We start from the raw sequence: 27,367 nt of genomic DNA on the forward strand, positions 1-27,367 counted from the left end.
GCATAACGAGAGACCACATTTTGGAACTGTTTCTAAAAGAATATAAATTCAGACCTCCCACTCCCATGTTCATGTTATCTCCAACCTACTTATCGAAAACATCTTTCCCGAGAAGTCTACCAAACTGCTTCTCTCCTGTCCTTCAACCAGCTCCTGAAATCTGACTTCCTTTAGGTAATCTCCCCACTCACCAAAGGAGAGGCTACCTTTGCTCCCTTGGCCCCAAGGAAAGTGCTGATGTCCTGAGAGGTACCATACCCTGGGCAACTCTTGCTGACTTAGATGCAGTGTCCTGCATGCCAAATATAGAGTAATATGGCAACAGATTCTTCAGTGACCGCACAATCCCCACCTTCTGGTATGCGCATCTTGCCTAATCCCCTCTCTTTAAGTGTGGGCCAGGGTAAGATGTACATGATTACATTATATAAGATTGCAATATCCATCTTGCTAGGAGACGCTATCTCTTGATAGCTTTGAAGAAGCAAGCTACCATGTTGAAAACCACCATATGGAGAAGGCCACATGGCAAGGGAAGCTTCTGACTGACAGCCAGCAAAAAACTTAATGATTCCTCATTTGGGAAGATTTCAAATGCTACCAACAACCACGTGAGCTTGGAAGCAGATCCTTCCCCAGTCATCCCTCAGGTGAGAACCCAGTCCTGGCTGACACCTTGATGGCAGCCTTGCAGAGGATCCAGCTAAGCTGTGCATGGACTCCTGACCCACAGAAACTGTGAGATGATACATGTGTGTTGTTTTAAGCCTCTATGTTTGTGATAATATTGTTACACAGAAATAGATAATTAATACAGGTAATTCTTGATCAAGAGATACCATGATTTATGACCCAATTATAAATATTCTTCCTTGCCATCTTCATGGGTGCAGAAGTACTTGTCAGACCACACATTCTAATAAATAGCTTAGAAAATGGGGTTTTCATCCTGAAAGATGATAGAAATATCTAACATTGCCAGACTGATATGATGTCTCCTGTGTCTTCTCTCTCCATGGTTACTGTTATGGATTGAATTGTGCCTCCCTCCCCTGCCCCCAAATATGTGTTGGAATCCTAACCTGTGGATGTATTCCCCTTCTGGAATAGGATTTTCTTTGTCTTGATAACGAAGCCCTATCATTATGCAGTGTGTCCTAAACCCGGTCACTTCCGGATGATATAAAGAGCAGCGTAGACACAGAGACAATCTTCTCAAAAGGGGGAAGATAGATGCCACATGAAGATCGCCAAGGAACCAAGGAGTGCTGGAAGAGACAAGGTTGTTCCTCTAGAGCCGATAAAGGAGAACCTTCCCCCTAGAGCTGGTGCGCTAAATTTGGAACTTCTGAACTGTAAGAAAATAAGTTTCTGTTTTTTAAAGCCACCCACTTGTGGTATTTTCTTTACCATAATACTAGGAAACTAAGACAGTTGCCAAATTGAGTTGCATTTTCTGGGAAGTCCTGGTGGCACAAACAATTAAGTGCTCACCAAAAAGGCTGGCAGTTCAATCACCCAGAGGCTACACAGAGAAAGACCTGAAGATCTGCTTTCATAAAGATCACAGCCTACAAAACCCTATGAGGCAGTTCCACTTTATTATATAGGGTCACTATGAGTATGAATTGACTTGACATCACCTAACAATGAACAACAACAATTAGCCCATCTAGCAGTGGTTAGCAACCTGCTGTGTGCTCTTGCCAACTGGTACCCCTGAGATGAGGGTAAGCAACTTAGATCCTATTTGTTCAGTTAACATATCAAAAGGTGTCCACCTGACACGCCAGTCCCCTTGTGTGACTTTCAAAGTTATTTTCATCCCTTCATCCACTTCTAGACCCACAGTTTCCCCTTCTCCTTCCTCCCTCCCCCCACATCTCAGAAGAGTGGAATGAAAAGAGCCAGTCTTCGAAGTCAGGCTAACCTATGTTCAAATCTTGACCCTATCACTTCATGCCTGGCATATAGGAGCAAAACATCCTCTCTGAGCCTCAACCGACTCCTCCCCAAAAGGGGCATACCCACCATTTGGGTTGTCGGGAAGATTAAATGACACAACAAGCATTCAGTAAATGCCAGGCTCTATGATTGTTCACTGAAGCATATCCTGGTTTCCATTATCCTCCTCCATTTTCCTCATTGCCTCCAGAGTCACGTGCCGGTTACAACCAATTTATTTTCAGCTTTTATTATTTTCTCCAGCCAAACATTTACAAATCTAAGTACAACTTTACTCTAATTCTCCTAGTTGATGGAGGTTTCCGATTCACAGGAGTTTGGGGGAGAAAAATTAATCATTGGTACAGGAATTCTTAGAGTGAAAAGATAATAGTCAAGAGGTAATGTTAACTACTACCTTTGACCAACAGTCAACCCATGCCCACTTGCCAAAAGCCCTTCATATCTCTCTCTCCATCTTCTTCTTCCTTTCTTTCTGCCTCTCTTTCTCTCTCTCTCATACACACACAGAGAGACGTGAAGCTTCTGCTTATAATAACAATGGCTTATTTTGTGCAACATACTAACTTAATGCTTTTCACGAATTTATTGGAAACCCTGGTGCCGTAGTTGTTAAGGGCTACATCTGCTAACCAGAAGGTCGGTAATTTGAATCCAGCAGCCACTTGCTCCTTGGAAGCCCTATGGGGCAGCTCTACTCTGTCCTGTAGGGTCACTATGAGTCAGAATTGACTCAAAGGCAACTGGGTTATTATTTTTTGTTTTTGTTGTTGTTGTTATGTAGGTATTATTATTCCCATCTAAGTAATTTGCTCGTGTTTATCCAACTAGTAAATGACAGAGCTGGATTCTGAACCCAGACAGTCAACATGGTAAGCTTTGGCAGAGTACCAGGATTGTATAAGGTGCTCCAAAAGTGCTGGTTTTCTTTTCTACCCATCAGCCCAAGACTTCATCTCCATTTACCCACACTCATGAGCACCATCACTGCCCTGGCCACTAGATGTCAGAATAAAACACTCCTTCCATCTCTTTTTTCCATCTCTTAGGTTCTCCAAGATCTGTTATAGGAGAAAAATAGATCCAACTCATAGCAACCATGTAGGACAGAGTAGCACTACCCATAGGCCTTCCAAGGAGCAGCTGGTGGATTCTAAGTCTAATCTTTTGACTAGCAGCCACAGCTCTTAACCACTGTGCCACCAGGGTTCTAACAAGTACTTAGAGGCTTTAAAAGGGGAAATAACCACACATGCAAACCAAGCAACCTGGATGGAGTTAAATATGTGGGAAACAGAGACAGACTAGATGCAGAAGGGTAGAGCAGAGAAAAGCAAGAGAAATTCAAAGAAATAACGAGAGGGCTTTAGGCCCTAAATTGGGGTATTAGGGGCTCCAACCAAATTCATCCAAATCTCTGGTGGTAGAACAACCCCAATCATAATGTAAATTTACTGAGTATCATGCATAAAATCATTTCTTGTTTTTTGTGTATAGGTGCCAATTGCACCCCCAATATCTATTCTCCTTGACATCTATACCAATAGAAAAAGTAACTGGGCACATAACCAACTAGTTAAAATCTACATTTCCCAGCTTCCTTTGCCCATAATTGTGACCATATGACTAGGTAGTGGCCAATGACACTTGAGAGGAAAGGATATATGTAGTGTTCAGGTAATGTCCTTAAAAGGAAAGGAGATGTTCTCTCCTTCCCCCCTTTTCTCTTCATAGAATATAGATGTGGTATTGAGTGTGGCAGAACCACCAGACAGAAAGAGCCTTGGTCCCCATTAAATTAATTATAGCACTTTCACTGCACCATCATCCTTACAAGGCAGATAAATCAAGGATGCCTCTCTTCAGTTCACAAATAGGAAAACAGATCAAGACCACCATGTAAAAAACTATATATACATACATAGTTTTCTCTGCCAAAGAATAATTGTGACTTAAAGTATAACCTAGACAGGACTCAAGGAGTGTTTGTTACCATATAAATGTGGAGTCCTGAATGGGCCCTAAGTGGGTGCAGTATATGGCTGTAAGATCATTAGTTTCACCTGGAAAGAAATTGAAGGGAGTGGATATAAATAAGCTTTAAACAGGAAATTATCTTATTCTTCCAGACAGCACAATGAACCAGAGATTTTGTCAGGCACAACATTTCAGAGCTGGGGGAAAAAAGGCCATTTTACAGAAGCTCAGTCCACAGTGAGTTAGCAGAGCCAGGATTAGACTCTAGATCTGGCTTTTTTTTTACAATGCCACCCTGATATTCTTATTATTGTTATTTTTACCACTCACTATTTACTGAGTATCAACCCTGTGTCACTCATAACGCTAAGTGCTTAACATAGCAAGTATGGCTTAGAGAGCTTGTGCGTTGCCCAGGATCACACAGCATTTTGCATGGCAGAGCAGTATATGACTTACATCTGTCTGTCTCCAATACCTGTGTAATTTCCACTACTCTACGCTAACTTTTTTAAAGCTCAGCCTTAGCCTGGGAGATGAGAGAAAGATAAACCAACAAGAATCCAAGGGCTAGAGCCTTCGAACAAAGACCTGTGGATTATACAGAAGAGGTAAGGAGATATTCTGGGAGGGATATTTTAACGCACAAGACCTCTTCCATACTGATTGTGGTGGGTTGAATTTTTGGGCCCCAATTCTTCATCCCACCCTGTATGCTCTCACCATGGACAAAGTGTACCTCCTTGGCCCTTGATTTTGCACTCTTATTTGATTTGACTAATGGGAAGGAACAGAAGAAATAGTGTTCTAGCTCCAAGCCCAGGCTTTCAGACGCCTCATGTAGTTCCACTTATCCTCTAGTGCACCACGAGAAGAACCTTTCCTAGGTAACTGCTGCCCCTTCAGAATGGGCCTCAGAATAAACACATATGGAAGGGAGTCACCCCACCCAAGCCCAGCTGGACCTGTAAGTCTGTGAAAACAAATAACTCTTGTTTTAAGCCCCTGAGTTTGGAGTGATTTGTTACACCACATTTTGTGACAATAGCTATCCAATACACAGGTATAACATAAAATTTACACCTGGAATTTCTCCAACCATCTCAATTTGCACCTTGAATTCCCTTGTTGCTGTTGTTAGTTGCTGTCAAGTCAGCCCCCAACTCATAGCAACCCCATGCACAACAGGACAAAATGCTGCTTGGTCCTGCACCATCCCCTTGATTGGTTACTGATCAGACCATTGGGATCCGTAGGGTTTTCACAGCTGATTTTCAGAAGTAGATCACCAGGCTTTTTTTTTTTTTTTTCCTAGTCCATTTTAGTCTGGAAGCTCTGCTGAGACCTGTTCAGCATCATAGCAACACGCAGTCCTCCAATGACAGACAAGCAGTGGTTGTGCATGAGATGCGTTGGCCAGGAACCACACCCAGGTCTCCAGCATGGAAGGCAAGAATTCAACCCTGAACCATGAACGCCCCTGAATATCCTTAGAGAGCACTAAAATCCAGGTTATTCATCTGATATAAGCAAGAATGGAGAGCAGCTAGGGCAGAGAAGAGGCAGCACTGCTGAAGGTAAAGCCACTGTTGTCCTAGACACAGGAATTTGGTCAGAACTGGAATTGGTTCAAGGATTTCAATGCTATACTGCCCATCCCTAGACTAGGCTACATGTCAGCACGAATTTCCTCATGCTGTCAGCTGCTCTAGCTGTCCATACAGAAACAGGTTTGCTCCCATGTGTCTACATTCCCTAGTCCCTCTTCCCACCCTAGTTTTCACTATCTTTCACAAAGCAACTTGCATCATGGCCTTGCAGGGAATTGCCTTCCCCAAAGTTGGCTTATTCTGGGAGATGCTTGGCAAACATGTGGATTCCTCAGGGAAAATATGGAGGCCATCTGTGAGCCTCATCTCAACCCCTTCCCACCCGTACCACCCAGGTTATATATTCCCATACCAGAAAGTTCCACCCTAGAAGCCCTGTAGACTAGTCCTCCTTGGTTTGATGATCTGGAAACATGAGAATTTGTCCAACTCTTGAGCCAAGAACATTTGGTCTTGCTCCAGAGATCCTCCTTTTATCTCCCTTGATGCTTTGCCTGATAAAGAGAAGGGAAATGTACCCACCCTCAGGCTAAGTTCCACATTCTCTCCTCCATAGACTAGCATTTCGCCATCCAAGGCCCCCATCTCTCCCAGGAAGAGCCTGTCAGCAGCCAGGATACCCATGATGGAAGGAATTCTGTAGAGCACACAACAAGAGAGTCACCAATCCCTCTATGAGGAACGGGTCATGATGGAGGGGAGGGTTGGGAAGCCCAATGATGGTTTGATCTTTGAAATTCCACCGAAATAATGAATGGATAAACACAATGTGGTATATACACACAATAGAATATTACTCAGCCATGAAGAGAAATGAAGTCCTGATGCATAACACAACACAGATGAACATTGAAAACATTATGTTGAGCAAAATAAGTCAGTCTCAAAAGGACAAATATCATATGATCTCACTTACATGAAATAAGCAAATACATAGAAACCAAAAACCATTAGTGGTTACCAAGGGTGGGAGAGAGGGGGAAAAAGGGGAGCTTTTGCTTAAGGGGCAGTGAGTTTATGTTAATGGTGGTGGAATAATTTGGAAAAGGATAGCAAGAATGGTTGCACGGGTTGAAGTATGTAATCAGTGTCACTGAATTACATATGTAGAAATTGTTGAATTGATGTGTGTGTTGCTGTGTATATTTTCACCACAATAAAAAAAATTAAAATTCTACCTAAGTATCTCCTCATCCTGAAGGTCCTCCTTAAATCTTCAAGCTGGACTAAGTGCATGTAGGCTTCCCTTGCTCCCTATGCTATCACCCTTGTCGAATTATATTGAAATTACGTCTTTTCATTTTGGTGTCACTACTTCTTAGCTTGTGAAATTGATCTTGACCCACGCCCACTCCACCCCCCAAATTTTTAAATGTCAGGTACTTTGTTTGATTTTGCTTGGAAGTCCCTAAACAGCCCAGGGTGTCTGTGATTCTTTATTTGGGATTAGCTCATTGATGTTCCCTATCCCCTATCCTTCACTCCACCCCTTCCACTTCTCCCACCAACCCCTATCACTTCCACCAAAGACAAACAAAACCCATAGTTAAATTCTGCCTTCCCCTGTTCGAATCTTGTTCCCTGAGCACCCCCAGACTTACTTCACTGGAGCAGTGGCATCATGCAGACCAATCCAGGACTGTGGCAGACTATCATAGCGGCACCGTAGTTCCCAGTTAAACCCATCAACCGCCAATGCATACTTTTGCAGCTCGAAGGTATCAAAACGAATGTTGTCGAACACTGGAGACACAATCACGGTGCGGTCTTCCTGAATCCGAGCCAAGATGGGCTCTGCCCTGGAAGAGGAGTGTGTAGCAAGCCCAGCTTGGATGTGAGGGCGAGCATCAGGAGCAAGCAAACAAGGCCACGCCAAGCACCTTGCCCTGACATTGAGTACCTTATCCATCTAAGCTGTGCTGGGTGGTAAGTAGGACTCTCCAGAGTCCAGAGACTCTGTGCAGTTCCTAGGATACCTGGGCCTGCTAGCAACTGTCCCATGTCAAAAGAAGATTTGAAATTAAGACCCAAGTACCAGCCTGAGGCCATTGTGAACCAGAACCTTTACTACTCTGCCTGAATTTATGCTATCTCTTGGGTCTCTCTGTTCCCAAAATTCTCTCTCTTTTTCATGTGATTCTTCACATGCTCCAGAGAACAGACCTCTCTTTATATCATGTAATTTCAGGGCTGGGAAAAGTATTAGGAGTCACCAAAGGGTAATCTCTTCATTTTACAGATAAGGACACAAATGTCTGGTTAGATGAAGTGACCTGCTCAAAGTCACAAAGTATTTGGCAAAGTCAGGGCCAGGATCCAGCTGTCATTACTACCAGCCCACTGCTTTTGACTTTTCTCTAACACTAGACTACTTCTCTGAGCCAGACAAAATCCCTATGTAAAAGCATTCTCTCTTTTGAGCTTTCCTTTGTACATTTTCCTTTTTTTTATTGACTTTCCCTATTTCCATAATATTTCATTTTGTACTCAGTAAATGTACACTATCTCCTTTCTCCCTTGTCTCGGAAGAAGAAATCTCTTACCACCCGATGTTTACTTCAATATGAGCATCCAAGACAGCAACCACATCAGCTGTGGCAGCTTCCCAGCCAGTGTTGCGTGATTGAGCAAGACCTTTTCTCTTGGTGTGTCGTATTATTTTCAGTAGTCCTGCATACTTCCGATTGTAAAACTTAATTTTCTCATTCAAAGGTGCCTTTAGTTCTCCTGCCAATCAAACGCACATCTATAGAACTTCTAAGTATAATAATCAATGTGATGCAGAAATTTCATACTATTATATAGTTGTGGTTGGACCACCTCCAACCCAGGCTGAGAACTTCCAGAGCCTAGGCTGACAAAATGGGTAATGTTTCTCTTGCACCTATCTTTCCTCTGTGCCTCATCCTGTGGTTTAATCTTACCAGTCCAAATCTCACGCGTAACATGTCTCCCTCCTTTCCTTCTCAGTTAAGCTATCTGCACAGTGCTTTACGTATATAGAGAAATTCATATGAGAATGATCCCGTAGTTAGACCTGGCCTAACTATGTCGGAGGTGCTGATGAAAAGACACTGGCAGACATTGCACAGAGATAACCTGGAACGTCTTCTCCATAGTTATACTCAAAGTTTTTTGGAAAATGCAGTTTTTTGTGATACTCCTAGTTGGCCTACTCAGGACTAATTGGAACAGAACAGCCAGATGAATCTCTTTGCCAGCTTCTAGCTAATGAGTTTATCCCCCAAATTATGCAAGCAAGATTCACTATTAGCGGACTGTTTACTACTTTCCTGTCCCTCTCGCCTTCTTTTATAAATCTTGTCCATGCCTTCATTTCTCAACTTAGTCTATCAGTTGATTTCCTCACATCTATGTAAACAAATTGCATGCAAATCACTAAGCAGTGTGGTTCACTAACCAAATGACTCTAAGTTATTCATTGACAATATAAATTCATTTAATTCTCAAAGAACTCTATGAGGTAAGCATTACAGTATTCCTATTTCACAGATGAGGAAAATGAGGCACAGAGGGGTCAAGAAACTTGCCCCAAGTCACACATCTGGTAAGTGACATGTCCAGATGTGAACCTATAATGCTTTTAACTAGCAGACAATACTGCCTCGAGAACTATGTACATGCCTGATTGGGTTTATCAAGTCCTTCCTCCTTCTTCTCTCCTCCTCTCTACAATCAAGGGATGAGACTGTTGCTGGTTCCTCTCTTAGAAGAAGAGTAGATTTGTGAGGACTGAAGAGGTCAGGACCTGGAATCAATCAATACCTACATGACTATGGCACCAAAAATTGCACCATTTTAGAGCTTTCCCGGGTGCGCTCAAGGTAACTGACTCAATTACTGACTCAATTACTTCAGAGTCAACGGGTCTGAAGACTATTTGTTCCTATTGGGATTAAGCTAGGAGAAGTCAAGGTGGCAAGTCCCTACACTCACACAGGCCCTACTTTTAGGAAATAATCAGAAGGTGTTGCCATAGATTCCATCTATTCTCTAATTTGGCCTCTAAAAATCCTGTTGCCATCTAGTTGATTCCGACTCACAGCAACCTTATAGGACAGAGTAGAACTGCCCCATAGGGTTTCCAAGGAGCAGCTGGTGGAGTCACACTGCTGACTTTTGTTAACAGCCAAGCTCTTAACCACTGTGCCACCAGGGCTCCACTTTGGCCTCTATTACTACCTAATTCTGCATCACTTCCCATCTGTGTATCCTCTGTTTTCTCAACTTAGAAGGACTGGATAATCTGTCAGAACCCTTCCAACATCAAATTTCAAATTATTATTCAGAATAATGCCTGTAGTCCAGCACAGGGAAGCCCTTATGGGGCAATGGTGAAGCACTCAGCTGTTAACCAATAGGTGGTCTGTTCTAACCCACCAGTGGTTCTGTGAGAAAACAACCTGGTACTCTGCTCCCCGAAAGATTACAGCCAAGAAAAACCTATGGGGGGAGTTCTACTCTGTCACATAGGGTTGCTGTGAGTTGGAGCTGACTTGGGGTACCCAACAATAACAACAATCCAGCACCAGCTCTAAAGACCCTTCAATGACTCTTCTAAAGTAAACATATGCTCCCTTCCTAGCCTTGCTCCCCTACTGATCCCCTCTCCAAATTCTTAATTCCAGGCTCGTCAGCTCAGGATGCTTCTAACTTCTGCATCTTGGCTCTCATTGTTTTTCTCTCCACTCCCTACCATCCTCCCCACTGAATTCTTCCCTTGTATTCTCTGCCTTTTCAAGTCCTACCAAGCCTTCAAGTCCCAACTCAAGCCCTTCTTTTCCAGAATGCCTCCCTAGATCATCCCAGCCCCCTCTCCAGGTTTTCCTCCACTTCCTGACAGCTCATTCAATTTACACACCATTCTTCATGCCCTGAGGTGTCTTTCCGTAGGTATGTGTTGCCTTATCAGTTTATATGCAACGCCTTGAAACCTCTGACCTCCCCTTCACTGCACAGTACCTGGCACAGGGTAAAAACTCAATAAACAGTTGTCAGTAAGTAGTTGCCTAAAACTGGGGAGAAAATACAGGATACCACTAGAGTGATGTGATTTTCAAAATGCTTGGATTAGGTTTGTTGCTACATGAAACATTTGACCTGATTGCTAATGAAGGTTTACATTCAGGAAAGGAAGGGAAAAAGAAAGATCACCAACATCAGGTTGCTGCATTTCAAATGACACCAAGGTCAACAAGAATTAGTAACACTAGCTAATATTCATTGAAAGCCAAGCTCCATGGTAAGGATTTTGCACGCATTTTTTAATCCTCAGAATTATCCTGCGAGTTAGGCACCATTATTTTTCCCGTTTTGCAGATGAGGAAATGAGGCAAAGTCACACAGTAAGTTTCTCTTATACCACACATGGTAGAGACTTCTAGTTATTTTCCTCTGTTAAGCAGAAAACAGATTTTGGAGCTATGCCCTGTAGACACTATCTAGCTGATGTTTCTATGCTTAATGAGAGCACTGATTCCTTCCCAGTAACACCAGTCAAAGCCTGATTAGCTGTTCCTTCTTCTGTGCCAACTCAAACTATTTCTATGGAAAACAAAAATGGGTTCCAGGCCCAAGGGAAAGGATGTGTGACCAGCTAGGATTAATAGAGAGCTTTGTTTGACTTCTCTTTGCTTGTCTACCTTATGGTCATAATCCTGCATCTTTTTATTTTATTGTTCCATAGGAAAAAGTCTTGAATTAATTCTTAATTGCTCTCCAAGGGACATGGAATTATATAATCATTGAATTATTTTTTTCTATCAGAAAAACAATATCCACAGAGGTCTTCCAACTTTCCCCAGGAAGAAGCTGAGGCCCAGATAGGTGAGACAACTTGCCTAATGTCATCTTACAGAGCCAGGTAGAACAGCCAGGGTGACTTCAGCTATCCAGGGCAGAGCTCTTTCTAATCCAGCTCCTATTTCTTGCTTACAAAATCAACTGTGCAACTCAGTATCAGTCTTCATCTCCACAAACAAAGTAAGTTAGCCATTCTGTTTTCTTTGGTTTTCAGTGGCATTTTGCTCTAGGAATCTTACATTCATATATACATATTTTCGTATATATATATACACACACACACGTAAGATTCCTAAAGCAAAATACAATATATACATACTACACATGTACATATATATTCACACATATATATACATATGTGTATATATATATATACACTTATGTGTGCATATATATATGTGTGTGTGTATATATATATATATATATATATATATATATATATATACATATATATATATGACCCTGGCGGCATTAGTGGGTAAGTACTATGACGCTAGCCAAAAGGTCGTCACTTCGAATGTGCCAGGCACTCCTTGGAAACCCTCTGGGGCAGTTCTACTCTGTCCTGTAGGGTCGCTATGAGTCAGAATTGACTCAACAGCAGTGGGGTTTATCTATATATACACACACATATATATATAGTGTGTGTGTGTGCAATTATATTGAAACAAGAGAGGAAGAAATTTAATGGATGAAAAGGAGTATTTTTGGTGTCCGAAAATCCAAAAAGGAACGTTTAAGAAATCATTGTGCTTTTCTCTCTCTCTCTCAAATCAAACTGCCCCTAACTTGAGATTGCAATTGCCTGTCCAGTACTTAAAGATCCCCAGAAAAGGAACATATTCGGCTTCCCTCGGGCCTCACAACTCTTAAAAAGAAAAAAAAAAAATTGCCGTAGAGTCGATTCTGACTCATAGTGACCCCAAAGGACAGAGTAGAAGTGCCCCATTGAGTTTCCAGGGAGCACCTGGTGGATTGGAACTGCTGACCTTTTGGTTAGCAGCCATAGCTCTTAACCACTACGCCACCAGGGTTTCTTCAAAACCCTTACTGTCAGAAAATTCTTCCTTATAATCTAAATCTCTGCTTGTATGACTTTGTTCTAATTCATTTGTTTAGTTTCCAAGATTAATAAAATTAATAGTAAACCCGTGCTGAGAGGTTACTTTTGTGCTACATGCTATTCATAATCTGTGTATTATGTCAGTAAAACCAATGGTTAGCACTAGGTCTCTGGAATGAACTATAAGGTCAAATCTTGATTCTACTATTTACCATCTGTGTGATGTTGAACAAGTTCCTTGACCAGTGTATGCCTCAGTTATTTGCATCTGTGAAATGGGTAGAAAAGTGGTTCCATCCCCATAAGATTGTTGTGATGATTAAAACAGTCAATACATTTAAAGTGCCTAGAACAAACAATGTTAGCTATCATTATTACAACGTTTAATTCTCACTACAACCCCATTCATGGGAGTCCCTGGCACAAATGGTTAAGCACTCAGCTACTAACTAAAAGTTTGGTGGTTTGAACCTACCCAAAGGCCTGGCAATCTGCTCCCAAAAGGTCATGGCCATGAAAACCCTATGGAGCACAGTTCTACTCTGTAACACATGGGGTTAGCATAAGTCAGAATCCACTCGAAGGCAACTGATACTAGACTGGTACAGCATCATGAGATAGTCATCATTGTTGCCAATAACCATGTTTTGCAAGTAATAAAGGGCACAGAGAAGGAGTTAATTTGTTCACAGTCACAGAGCTTATAAAGGAAGAGCACCGAAATTATGAATTCAGAAAGTGTGAACCAAGGTCCACTCTTTCCCAGCTTCTCAGGTGTCCTCCCTGGGCGGGCTATACAAGGGGGGTCCTTATCCTATAAGCAAGAGACATTGCCACTGTGAAGATTTTAGCACTCAAAACCCTCTTTTCTCCAGGCTTAATTACCCAGGGAGACTGGTGTTTTCCTCATATGGAGTGTTTCCAAATCCCTTCTTGGTGTCTAGAGTCTTCTTTTGGACCCCACTTCACCCCCTCAGGCTCACTCATGGTGCATAGGAAGCGTGGCTTTGGACGCACACAGTCCTGGGCCTGACTCCCAGCTCCACCACTGACTCCCCATGTGGCTTGGACATACCGTGGGATCTGTCTGTGTCTTTCCTCTTCTGTGTGGTTGAGATAATGATCCACTGTCTTCATTTGTGTGAAGATTTGTTTGGCAAATAAACCCTCAGAAAATGATCCCTTCACCTTCCCTACAGACTAACAAAGTTGATAAATGGAAATTTTTACTATTATTCCTTGATCAAATTTCTCACCATTTGAGCTAAAATCATCCACCAAGATGATTTCCTTCAGCATTCGAGAGGGGGTCCGGTTGATGATACTAGTGATGGCCTGTTGTATAACAGACAGAGCTTCGTCCATGAATATGTGAATGACACTGAGGGATGGGAGTTGTGAAGAATATGTCTTCTGAAGACACCTGTAAAGGATCATTATTTATAACCATATATTGATTATTTTTAATTACTTAAAGATAACTATCTAATCTTCCCCTTCTCTATGTATGATGGTATAGTATATCAGCCAACCTGCCAGCACCCCAAAGTGATTGATAGGAAAACTCAATCAGTTGCTTGTCATAGTAGTATGGATATTTTATATTTGTTTATCCAAAATTCTTCTGCTACTGGGATAAAACCTATTTCTTCTTTATCAATTGTCAATGGATGCTTCTACTTGAATATTCCATGTGCCCCAAAAGGAACTTCCATTCCTCCCCCATAACAAATTAGCCTCTCTGCCAGTGCCTTCTTTCTGTCATTACTACCATCCTTTTCCCATCTTCTTACAACTTCAGTCGTCCTTGATAAAACTCTCTACTTCATCACTGTAGAGACAGCACAAACTGTCCAGAGGATTCTGCTTCACACACGTGCTTATGTTTAAGTTTTAATCTACATGTATTAAATGCTTACGTATGCTAGGCACTGGATTACCCCCCTTTTCTTTAACATCTTTATTGAGATATGATTCACATGCAATATATACCGTTTAAAAGTATACAAGTCAATGATTGTTGTAATATTCACAGAGCTGTGAAACAATCAATACTATCTAATTTTAGGACATTTTCATCACACTTAAAGAAAACTCATACCCGTTAGAATTACTCCGCATTTCCCTACAACCATCCCAACTCCCAGTCTTAGGCAACCACTAACCTACATTCTGTCTCTATAGATTTGTCTATTCTAGACATTTCATAAAATGGTATCACAATATGAGGTCTTTTCGATGGGCTTCTTTCACTTAGGATAATGTTTCCAAGGTTTATTTGTGTTATGACATGTATCACTAGTTCATTCCTTTTTATGGTCAAATAATATTCCACTGTATGGATATACCACATATTGTTTACCTATCCATCATTTGATAGACATTTGGACTACTTCCACTTTTTGACTATTAAAAGTAATGCTTCTATGAACATTCATGTTTTTGTGTGTACATGTGGTTTCGCTCCTCTGGAGTACACACTGGGAGTAGAATTGCTAGGTCATATTGTAACTCTATGTTTAACTTTCTGAGGAACTGCCAGGCTAATGTCAAAGTAATCTTTGAACAAAAAAAACAATGTCATGAGATATAAAGAAGGAAATTTCGTAATGATAAAAGTGTCAGTTCATCAGGAAGATATAACAATTACAAACATATCTGCACACAACAACAGAATCCTAAATACATAAAGCAAAAACTGACAGCCTTCTTATGGTTGCTCTTTGCAGAAAATACCTTTTTACATCCTTTTTACTTTCAACCTATTTTATCTCTCAATATAAAGTGTGTTCCTATACAGCATATAGTGGGATAGGCTTAAAAATCCAATCTTATAATTAGGTTATCTAGTCTATTCATAGATTGATATGGTTCAAATTACATTTGTCATTTTGCTTTTTGTTTGGTAAGAATGCTGAATTTAGAACTTGATATTGCCAATGTGGAACAGCTCATAGATCACAAAGAAGGGGAACTTAGTGAATTTTGAAGATCAGGACTTAGTGAATTTTGAAGAGGAAAGAAATGCTGGTGAAGAAAGAAATAATGAGGAAAGAGAGAAGTTGTCAAAAATTTTACAGGGAAAGGATTAGCTGAATTTTTTCTAAACTAAACTAGAGACTTCAGTTCCTTGAAAAAACATGGACCCAAATGCTGGTCGTTTTGCTAAAGTCAATAGGCAGATTAGGGAAGCAGTGAGATGTTACCACGAAACACATGAAGAAAAAAAGAAAAGGACAACCGCACTCATTTTCTGACTAAAAACACCATTCCCATCCCCAGGGATAATCCAGATGATCCAGAACCTTCCACAAGTGGAGTTATTACTGCAACTGACAAAATGCCAATGTCATTCATTATCGGAGTAAATTTTTATGGCTTGTCTATTTTTTTATGTATGTACATATTAAAATATATCTGCAAGTTTATATGTAATGTTTCCAACCCTCAAAGGCAAATAAAGATTGGATTTATAAAGATATTGATAATAAAAGGCAATAATAATGAAACTGATATTAAAAGGCAATAATAATGAAACTGATTTATGACAGAGTCATCAGAACGGAACCCCATCCATTGTAAGTTGGGGACTACCTGTATATAAAATCCTTTAAAATCTACTGAAAGACTGTTAGAACTAATAAATTAATATAGTAAGGTTACAGGATATGAGATCAATACACAAAAATCAATTATATTTCTACAGATTTGAAACAATTTTTAAAAAATTAAGAAAATTCTATTTATAACAGCATCAGAAAAACTTAGGAATAAATTTAATAAAAGAAGTGTAAAACCTATTCACTGAAAACTCAAAACATCATTGAAAAAAATTAAAGAAGGCCTAGATAAATGGAAAGATTTCCTGTATTTATGGACTGGAAGATTTTATTATTATTGTTAAAATGGCCATACTCTCCAAATTTATCTATGGATTCAATGCAATCACTACCAAAATCCTGCTGACTTCATGGCAGAAATTAACAAGCTGATCCTAAAATTCAGATAGAATTTCAAGGTTCCAGAGCAGCTTAAACAATCTTGAAATATAAGAAAATAATGGGAGGACTCACACTTCTTGCCTTCAAAACACTACAAAGCTACAGTAATCAAGACAGTGTGTTTCTGGCACAAGAAGACACATATAGATCAATGGGATAGAATTCAGAGTCCAAAAATAAGCCCAGACATCCATGACCAGCTGATTTACAACAAGAGTTCTAAGACAATCCAATGTGGAAAGAACCGCCTCTTCAACAGATGGTGCTGGTACAATAGAGCATCTGCATTGAAAAGGATGAAGTTAGACTTCTATGTCACATCATGTATAAAAGTTAATTCAAAATAAATCAAAGACCTAAGTGAACAACTAAAACTATAAAACTTTCAGAAGAAAACATAGGCATACATCTTCATGACCTTGCATTAGATATGACACCAAACACACGAGCAACCAAAGAAACAATAAATTGGACATCATCAAAATTAAAAACATTTGTGCTTCAAAGGATATCATTAAGAAGTGAGAACACTACACACAGAATGGGAGAAAACTTCTGCAAATCATATATCTAATAAGGGACTTGCATCTAAAATATATAAAGAACCCTTGTAACTCAATAATTAAAAGCCAAATAAGCCAATTTGAAAATGGGGAAAAGCATATGAATTGACATTTCTCAAACAAAGATATACAAATGGCCAATAAGCACATGAAAAGATGCTCGAGGTCATTAGCCATCAGGGAAATGCAAACAAAACCACAGTGAGATATCCCGTAGGTTGGCTATAATAAAAAAGATAGACAGTAACAAATGCTGTGGATGGTGGGGCACTATTGGAAGCTTCATACACTGCTGGAGGGAAAGTAAAATGACACAGTCATTTTGGAAAACAGTTTATCAGTTCCTCAAAAGGTTACGCATAGAGATATCATATGACCCAGCAATTCTACAACTAGGTTGCATACCCAGTAGAAGTGAAAACACATATCCACACAAACATTCTTACACCGATGTTCATAGCAGCATTACTCATAATGGCCAAATGTCCATCAGCTGATGAATAGGTAATCTATATGTGTGATATCTAAATAATAGGATATTATTTGATCATAAACAAGAGTGAAGTAGTAATGCAGGTTATAACAAGGATGACTCTTGAAAATATTGTGCTAAGTCAGTCAGTCACAAAAGACCACATAGTATTATATGATTCCATTTATATGAACGGTCCTGAGTAGGCAAATACATGGGGACAGAAAGTAAATTATTGGCTTTCTGAGGCTGAAGGGGTTTTGGGGAAGTGGGGTGTGCCTGCTAAAGGGTATGGAATTTCTCTTCGATGTGATTAAAATATTCTAAAATTGATTGTGATGATGACTGCACACATCTACGAATATACTAAAAGCCATTAAATTGTACACTTTAAATGGGCGAATTGTATGGCACGTGGATTTATATCTTAACACAGCTGTTGTAAAAAAAAAGTATGAAGGAGCTAGAGAGGGGCAGAGGGAGAAAAAAATGGAAGGAGAAAACAGAAGGGGATAGAGAGAAAGGGTTCATTAAATTGGATTCTTTTTCACAGAGGAAGCCCAGCAAAGAATTTGAGACACCAGGGTAGGTGGTAGAGCTGGTAACATTGGCGTGACTCACACCAGTCCTGTCTCTTTCGTGGACTCAGTTTCCTCATCTGTAAAATTATGGGTTAGATCCAGTGGTAGAACACTCAAGGGTGTCTGTTTTTCTGACATCTCTATTTATCTCCAAGGGACTGTAAATATTTGGACCAGACAGTTATCTTCTTGGATCCAACATTATAAAATGGAGTAAAAACAACAATTCCACTCAGTCAGCCTGCCAGAATTTTCTATGTCCTAAACCCTTTTCCCATCAACCTTCCCCTCCTCCAAACTTCTTTCTAAACCTTGACATAGATGACTCCTGAAATTCATCCCAAATCAGCTAAAGTCCAGGTGAATTGAGACACCCAGCCCACCTGGAATCTCGTGTGTCTAGGACAGTACGATTGCTGGGCAACTGGTCACTGAGGTAAACGTTGTAACCAAACTTCTGGAAGAGGTCCTGGGCCTTTTTCTGCTGGGCCTCAGAAAGACCCTCACCCCACTGCTTGAAAAGCGGTGAGTTTGGGAAGAGTTTCTTGTGGAATTTGTGCTTTGTCTCACTCGCCATGGTTTCCACTGCCTGCTTTAGTCTGTTGTTAACATTTTCTTGTTGCTTCATAGCCAATTCCATAGTTTCTTCTGCAAATGAAGGAGGGAAAAAAATTTCAGTCAATCCTCAATTACCTGGGCATAGCTACCCATTTTAATTTCCGCAAAATGTGAATCTCTTCAAGTTCTAAGATTTACATGTTCTTGACCCAGAACACAAGTCCCTGGATGGTGCAAATGTTTAAGCACTCAGCTACTAACTGAAAGATTGGCAGTTTGAATCTACCCAGAGGCACCTCAGAAGAAGCCTGGTGATATACTTCTTAAAAATCAGTCATTGAAAACCCTATGGAGCATAGTTCTACTCTGAAAACACATGGAGCTATCATGAGTTGAAATCGACCCTACAGGCAACTGGTTTGTTGTTGTTGTTGTTGTTCCAGAACATGTGATATGTCAAGGGAACTTGTCAGAGCCACGTAAGGCCATCTTGCCAACGCAAGTGCTAGATACACTTCTCCCTTGAGCTTCATGAAAATTTATCTGTCTTGAGTCCCACCTCTCCAGGTTCCTCTCTGACTGACTGCAATCTGAGAAATAGATCGATAATAAGCTCACATTTTTCAGGATGAGGCCTGAGAACCACTTACTTCAGAATCATCTACCATGGTTATTTTAAAACCTACGTATCCCAGCTTATCTCCAAATCACTAAAGAATCTCAGAGTCAGGCAGGGATAGGGGCTGGGGAAGTTGCTGGAATCTCCATTTTGAAAAAATTCAAGGAGTAATTCTTCTGTAAAATAAAATTTGAGGAACATTGCCACTACACTATTAGTGGCTGACAATGTTTGATCCATTCCAACCATCACCACCATTGCTCACCATTCCTTCACTTCTCAGATAATTTGACTTACTATGAACTTGTAAACTGGAGATGCTCTAACCCTATACTTCCCAAATTTCTTGATCATAACCAGTAAACCAGCTGCCATCGAGTCAACTCCAACTCAAGGTGACCCATGTGCATCAGAGTAGAACTGCACTCCATAGGGTTTTCAGAAATAGATCGCCAGCCTTTCTTCTGAGGTGCCTCTGGGTGGAGTCAAACCTTCAGCCTTTTGGTTAGCAGCTGAGTGAGTTAGCCATTTACATCACCTACAGACTCCTCTTGATCATAAGAATGTCTTTAAGAACTTGTTTGAAATACAGGATCCCAGGCCGCCCCTGGAGATTCTGACTCAGCAGGTCTGAGGTGCAGCCTGGGAGTTTCTATTTTTTAACAATTGCTCCAGATAAATGTAATGCTTAGGTAAATTTGAGAAACACTGCCGTAACTGAAAAGGATGAACAATGACAGAAGATGCTTTTATGCAGAGGGGGCCTTCTAGGATCCATAATACCAAGAGTAAAACGATGCTTTGATTTTGGAAAAGAGCCTACAAATTTCAGAGCACTTTTCTTTCCATTATTTACAATCCCTTCACAACAGCCCTGTAAGATTTGTGCTAGAGAATCTCAGCATAAGCACATCAGAATTTCTCAAACTCAACTCTGGGCTCCACAGCAAAGAAAGAAAAACTGACCTCTCAGCACAGGTGCTTCTGCCTGCCAATCCGTTCAGAGACGATGTGTTCCTAAGTTAGGGCTGAACATGTAATTTACCGATCGTATCGGGACACTTGTCAGAGCGAACGGGGTGGATTAAAAATTGTGCTAGGACAACAAGTATAAACTGAGACTAACCCTGGCAAACCAAGACTCCCCACCACCTAACCTAAGAGAAGCAGGAGAATGTCTCAGTTATCACAGGAGCATCTCGCTAAGCTAAGTCTGATTCTGGTTTTAAATATAGCTTCTCCTTCAGCACCATCAAAACCAATAGCCTTGTCACCAGATACCAGGCCCATGATACAGCTCCATCTTGGGGTCTGGGCAAGTGACCAATCGGCTGGGAGAGCGTCAACAGAAGAGGGAAGAGGCATTAGTGTCATCTGACCTGCTTCTGGCTGCCAATGCCACTTGTCCCCACACAGGCTCACCTCAGCCTACCCTGCCTCTGCCGCCATCATTTCTCTCTCAGTGAATACTTTCTGCATCACAGAATTAAAGTCAGATTGCTATAAGCTCTTCTGCCCTGTCCCTCCAAACACAGGCACTCAGTCTTGTCCTCCATCATCTCTCTCCTTGATGATCTCATCTATCTCCAAGGTCTTGCCTTTCACCTCTAAGCAACTATCCACTCCACAATCTGTAGCTCTAGAGTCAGACTGAGTTTGCATCTCATCTCTGCCACTTACCAGTTGTGTGACCTCAAGAAAATATCTTAACCTCTCAGTTTCCCCATCTGTAAAATGGGGATAATAGCAGTACTTACCTCGTAGGTTTGTTGAGAGAATTAAATGAGTTTATACACGTAAAGCATTTAGAACTATACCTGGCACTTAACAAATGTTCAGTCAATGTTGATTATTATAATTACAGTGATGGTGATGAACATCAATGTCATTATTATCTCAATTGGCTGTTGGAGACATTTCCCATTTTGTTATTTTTCAAGTTCCCCAAATTCCTTAACAACCGAACTCATCACCTCCCTGTCCCCAAGTCTCCCAAGGCTATTCTCCTATTTCTGCAAATGGTACAAACTATGGTCTCCCAGCTCCGGAGACTTGAAAACCTCAGATCTCGTTTAATTCTTATCTCCTTTGACTCTCTCCTCCGCATCTCTATTCAGCCACCTATTTAAGCAGTGTCTACCTTGTTGTGGTAGAATTCATTCTTTCCTTTCTATTCTATTCCAGTTCAATTATTTATTAACTCTCATCTGTATTATCCATTCACCAAAGATTTATGGGACATCCATTCTGAGCTAAGAGTCTCAGGTGGTGCAAACAGTTAACACACTTAGCTGCTAACCAAACGGTTGGAGGTTTAAGTCTACCCAGAGGTGCCTTAGAAGAAAGGCCTAGTGATCTACTTCTGAATGATAAGCCATTGAAAACCCTATGGAGCACAGTTCTACTACGAAACACACGGGGTCGTCATGAGTCAGAATTGATTCAGCACTGACTGGTTTTATTTTGTGTTAAGCACTGTTCAGTTGCTAAGGATAGAGTGGATGGGCGGGGGGAGAGTAGAGAAAATGTGCTTTGTAGATGGAAGACCAGGGTATTGGATGGGTCACCCACAGACCACTAAAGTGGCCCAGGATTACAGCAGGATTTGTGGTAGAGACAATGACTATGAACTTGGCACCGTTAAGTCTATAATGAGTAAGAAAACTTGTTAAGGAGGTCAATAGGGGACATGTCAGCAGAAGAAAGGGGTGGCAGTCTTTTATAATAGGGTGGAGCCTATTACAATAGCCTCCTGGCTTTCTACTTTCTTCAATTGGTCTCATTCTAGAGCCACATTAATATTTCCCAAGCACAGCTTTGATTATGTCATTTCTGAATATTAATCCCCTCACTAGTAATCAAGGCACTTTGCCATATGGACCCACTTATTTCTCACTAATCCTTCCCTAAATCCACAAGAAATTTCAATCAGACTCAGAGCATCACCTTCCTGCAAGTCAGAAGAGGGCACCCCTTTTTCTGGATGATTGCAGACGAGGGGTACCAGCTTGGCAAGGGGACATCACAGTTGTGTGAATTTTTTCTGGGTGGGTGCAGCTCCATGCTGCAGCACACAACTTGGTGAGCAGAATGTGGGCTGAATTTCAGATCCATATGTGGTTGTTGTTATTAGTTGCTGTCAAGTTGATTCCAACTCATGGTAACCCCACGTGTGCAGAGTATAACTGCTCCATAGGATGTTCAAGGTTGTGTCTTTTCAGAAGCAGATCACCAGGCCTCAGTGGGTTCAAATTGCAAGCATTTCAGCTAGTAGTGGAGTTCTTAACTCTTTGTGCCACCCAGAACCTCCTTCAGATCCACATACATCCCCCCACCCCCACCAAAGGGAAGCAGAGCAGTTGCAGATCCTGTAGCTGAGAAGAGGACATGTTTGGAAGGTGAAGTAAGACTGGCCCAAGGAGAAGGAAATGATGAAAGGAAGTCAACTATGGAAGTGCTTAAGATAAAAAGAATAGCCACAGTGAACTCTGGAAGAAAAATAAACTATGGGTTCATCAAAGAAGACTTACACAGGTACTATGCATATTTACTCAGGTGAAAAACAAAAGTGAGAGCAGAATTTTTACAGTATTCCAAATTAAATAGTATTATTATTCATACTCTTCAGAGCAAAGCATAGAGGGGGTCACAGGGTTGTCCTGGGTTCTCTGGTCTCCAAAAAAAAAAAAGGAGAACAAACCCGTTGCTGTAATGTCGATTCCAACTCATAGCAACACTATAAGACAGAGTAGAGCTGCCCCATAGAGTTTTTAAGGCTGTAATCATTGTGGACTCCAAACTCCTCTATATTCCTTGTAGGAGGATCTCTGATTTTTCTTTCTTTCACTGCTATTAATATGAAAATGTTTGGACCTGAGTCTATTCGAGGCTGTAAGTATGTAGGGTCTTGCAGGATAAACACACCAGGTCATCCTCATGATTTCTACAAAGCTTCAAAGGGGACAAACGCAATGGAATCACTCTGATGGGGCCGCTAAGAACTCCAGGGAGGTTCCATCAAATTAGTTTGGAGTCATCAACCCCTCCCTCAACAGGGATATAATTGACATTTATGTGTTTGCTTTTGCTCTTGATAATCTACATAGTTTGCTTAAGTATATCTATTTATTGACTTAGGGTTTTCTTCAGTCCTCCTGGATCCCTGAAGGCAATGATCAGCCAGGATGGCTTAGTAATGGGTAATTGAACAGTCTTTCAGTTTCAGAACTGCAGGAAAGAAGGGCATTTGTGCTCTGGAAATTGGGTCCAGAAAACATTCTTGAGGTTCATCTTGGGTGGTAGTGAGACCCTGACACCAGATTATTTTAGAGTGAATAAAATGAGAATAACAAGAAAAGGAGGAACTGGTCATTGGAAAGAAGGAAGGAAAAGTGAATTGGATGGCCCCTAGTGGCATGTTTTGTCCCAGTGGAAAGAAAGAATGACGGGGCTTCGGACAGAACTCCTGCCATTTTAAGGCTGGAGGAGGCTGAGCCAGTATGACAGGTCCCTGGGGTTGAGTCAGAGAGTCCTTGTGTTCTCTGAGTGCTCTGCCTGGAAGTGACAGTGGAGCTAGGATGGTCAGCCTAGGTACACAGGCTTCCTCCTCAGGGAAGAGAAACCAAGCATATTTGCACAATGTCCAACCCAGCTGGTGTCCCCAAAGCCAGAGCTCCTGCAAATGGCAGTCTTCTATCTCACCCACTGTCTTGCCTTGTATCACTCCTCCTTGCTTCCCTGCCTGCCTGTCCTTTGTTCTCTCCTTCATATACTCACTCATTCATTTATTCATCTATTTAACTCTATGTGCCAGACATGGGGCATTAGAGTGGTGGATAAGACACTCAATGAACTGACCCTTATGAAACTTGCCTTCCTGAAAATTGTACTAAAATAAAATATAAGTCTTATGAGAGGCGATGTAGAGGATGCTGTTTTATGTATCAATTTAGCTAGGCTATAGTACCCAGTTACTTTATCGATTGCTAACCTAGGTGTTGCTGTGAAGATACTTTGAGGACGTGATTAACACCAAATATCAGCTGACTTTAAGTAAAGGAGATTATTCTCAATGGTGTGGGTGGGCCTCATCCAATCAGCTGAAAGGCCTTTAAGAGCAAAACTAAGGTTTCCCAGAGGAAGAATAAATTCTCCCTGTGGACTACAGTGTCAGTTCCTGCCTGCCCTACAGATTTTGAATTTGCCCAGTGTCATGGATTGATTTGTGTTCCCAAAAAATACCTACCAACTTGGTTAAGTCATAATTCCCAGTATTGTGTGATTGTCCAGCATGTTGTCATCTGATGTGATTTTCCTATATGTTGTTAATCCTATCTCTATGATGTTAATGAGATAGAATTAGTGGCAGTTATGTAGACTCAAACAACAAGATTAATCTACAACTTAAGCCAATCTCTTGAAACATAAAAGAGAGAAGTAAGCAGAGAGACAAGGGGACCTCATACCACCAAGAAAGCAGTACCGGGAGTAGAGCACGTCCTTTGGACCAGGGGTTCCTGCTCAGAGAAGCTCCTAGACGAGGGGAAGGTTGATGACAAGGACCTTCCCCCAGAGCCAACAGAGACAAAAAGCCTTCCCCTGGAGCTGACACCCTGAATTTGGACTTGTAGCCTACTAGACTGGGAGAGAATAAATTTATCTTTGTTAAAGCCACCCACTCGTGGTATTTCTGTTATAGCAGCACTAGACAACTAAGACACCCAGCTAGATCCCACAACTACATAAAAACCAAACTCGTTGCCATCTAGTCAACTCTGACTCATAGCAACCCTATACGACAAAGTAGCACAGCCTCATAGTGTTTCCAAGGAGCAGCTGGTGGATTCGTACTGCTGATCTTTTGGTTAGCAGCCAAGCGCTTAACTACCAGGCCTCCACAACTACCTAAGATACAGGTATATAGATATTTAGATATAGAGAGATCTATATATCTTAAGGAAACCCTGGTGGCGTAGCGGTTAAGAGCTACAGCCACTAACCAAAAGGTTGGCAGTTTGAATCTACCAGGCACTCCTTCAAAACCATAAGGGGCAGTTCTACTCTTTCCTATAGGGTTATTATGAATCAGAATTGACTAGAAGGCAATGAGTTTGGGTTGATTTGGTTTATATATCTTAAGGAGTCCTGGTGGTGCAGTGGTTAAGTGCTCAGCTGCTAACCCAAAGGCGGGCAGTTCAAACCCACCAGCCACTCCAAGGGAGAAAGATGTGGCAGTCTGCTTTTGTAAAGATTATAGCCTTGGAAACCCTACGGGGCAGTTGTACTTTGTTGACATTGAAATCCACCTCCAGGTGAGAAAGTCTCTTTATCACAGCCCCATCCTATAGGGTTGCTGTGAGTTGGAACAGACTTGATGGCAGTAGGTTTTGGGATATACCTTAGCTGTTCCTTTTCTGTAGTAGAACCCTGACTAATACAGGTGCTAAGGTGTTTTATGCCTCCCTCTCTCTCCTTTTCTCCCCTCCCCCACCTCCACTTTCCCTTTCTTCAACTTATCCCCATATAAACTCTTTCATTCCCTCTCCCTGGACTCTCACTTCTTTGCTCCTCCTTTTCTGTCTCCATCTTTTTCCTCCTCTTTCTCTCCCTTTCTCTGATTTCCCCTCTTCTTCCCTCTTTCTCTTCCTATCTTTTCTTCATCCATTCCTCCCCTTCACTCTGAAACATGATAATGCTAGGTTCCCACTTTAAAAGACACCTTCCTCAACTCCAGTACCCACATGCCAGGGCACACACACAAACACACAAACACACACACACACACAGCGGTCACATTCAGCCTCACACACTGAACACCTCACTTCAGAAGTTCAAGAGTTTGATCCCTGTCCCTTGAAGGGCAAGAGGAAAATTGTCACTTCTCATTGAAGTCAGATGCGGAGGCACATACAACTCAAGGGCAGTCAGAGTTCCTAGTGAGCCAGAATTCACTGACTCTTACCAAGAACTTTCAATGAAGAGGTTACGATTTGGCACGTTATCAGTTTATAGATCCTTTTCTACATGTATTAATTACTGCACTATATCATCACAGCCCTGTGAGGTTAGGTAGGCGCTGTTATCGTTATCATCATCATCATCTCCATTTACAGATCAGGAACCTGAGGCTGATATAGCTAAGCACTGGCTCAAAGTCTCACAACCATGATGGCTGTATCAGGATTTGATCTTAGCTCCTCTAACAAAGCTATCCACTAGGTCCTGACAGCAGCAAAATGGAAGTGAGACCTTTGCTCCTGGGATTGCCCAGCTCTGTGTACCAGGCCCTGCCGCAAATATCCGAAAGACAGGGCTGTGCCTATGTATTTCCGCACCTCTCAGATATTCTAACCTGAGCCTCAGTTTCTCTACCTGAACCTATACAGATGTGATCACATGGGTGTATGCACACACACGCTACTCACATAGTAACACCCTGCTCTCCTTCCCCAAACTGCTGCTCTAATCTCACCTTTCTACTCCCCTAATCTCCATATTTACCTCCCATTTATAGATACTTAAACTGAGAGATGAAAAGATTGCCTCTTGCCCATTTTTTTCCCTCTAGGACCCTGTTTCTACTTCCTGTGTGTGCCCCCCGCCCCACACACACACCCTCCATTCCCTCCAAGTTGGTGTTATCAACTTACTCAGATGTTGAAAATCCACCTCCAAGTGAGAGAGTCTCTTTATCATTGCCCCATCCCACTCAGCCAAAGGCAAAGGAAGATCCTTGTGGAGCGTACCCTGAATCAGGCTTTGTAAGCTTCCCTTGGTGTAAAATACCAAAAGGATATTGACAGCAATGATCAGAGCCAGCCCAATGCAGAGGGCTTTGGAGAAGTTTCTCCACATCATCTTGTGCCCGAGACTCTCCTAGCTCCCTGCAGGGCTAACCGCGTCACTTTCCAGGTACACTGAGGCTCTGAATCTTGTAAGCTTTGTCTCTGGCAAGCTGCATGGATGACATCCCGCCTGCTGAGCCAGATGTTCTCCAGTCAGGAAAGCTGTCACAAGCTGCCAGCTTCTCCCCGTGCAGCATCAGGCGTGTGGAGTGTGCCATGGCAGCCACCCAGCAATGGGCAGGTCACCTGGGCACACCTTGCACTGCCCCAGAAATCAGGATGATGGCTCAG

At 41.6% G+C, this 27,367-nt stretch overlaps 1 protein-coding gene across 1 annotated transcript in view; it reads right to left on the bottom strand.

The window, feature by feature from the left end:
• The window catches only part of GALNT8 (polypeptide N-acetylgalactosaminyltransferase 8), a 43,622-nt gene extending 16,533 nt beyond the window's left edge, over positions 1-27,089 (bottom strand). The window contains exons 1-6 of the mRNA XM_003410777.2: positions 26,882-27,089; positions 18,439-18,703; positions 13,695-13,861; positions 8,096-8,279; positions 7,154-7,351; positions 6,075-6,189 (exon numbers count right to left, since the gene is read on the bottom strand). Of these exons, the coding sequence (XP_003410825.2) occupies positions 6,075-6,189; positions 7,154-7,351; positions 8,096-8,279; positions 13,695-13,861; positions 18,439-18,703; positions 26,882-27,089 (1,137 nt within the window). The remainder of the gene's footprint in view (positions 1-6,074; positions 6,190-7,153; positions 7,352-8,095; positions 8,280-13,694; positions 13,862-18,438; positions 18,704-26,881) is intronic.
• Between the last annotated feature and the right edge of the window lie 278 nt (positions 27,090-27,367).

This window comes from Loxodonta africana, chromosome 4 (assembly GCF_030014295.1).
Source record: "Loxodonta africana isolate mLoxAfr1 chromosome 4, mLoxAfr1.hap2, whole genome shotgun sequence".
Lineage (NCBI taxonomy): Eukaryota > Metazoa > Chordata > Mammalia > Proboscidea > Elephantidae > Loxodonta > Loxodonta africana.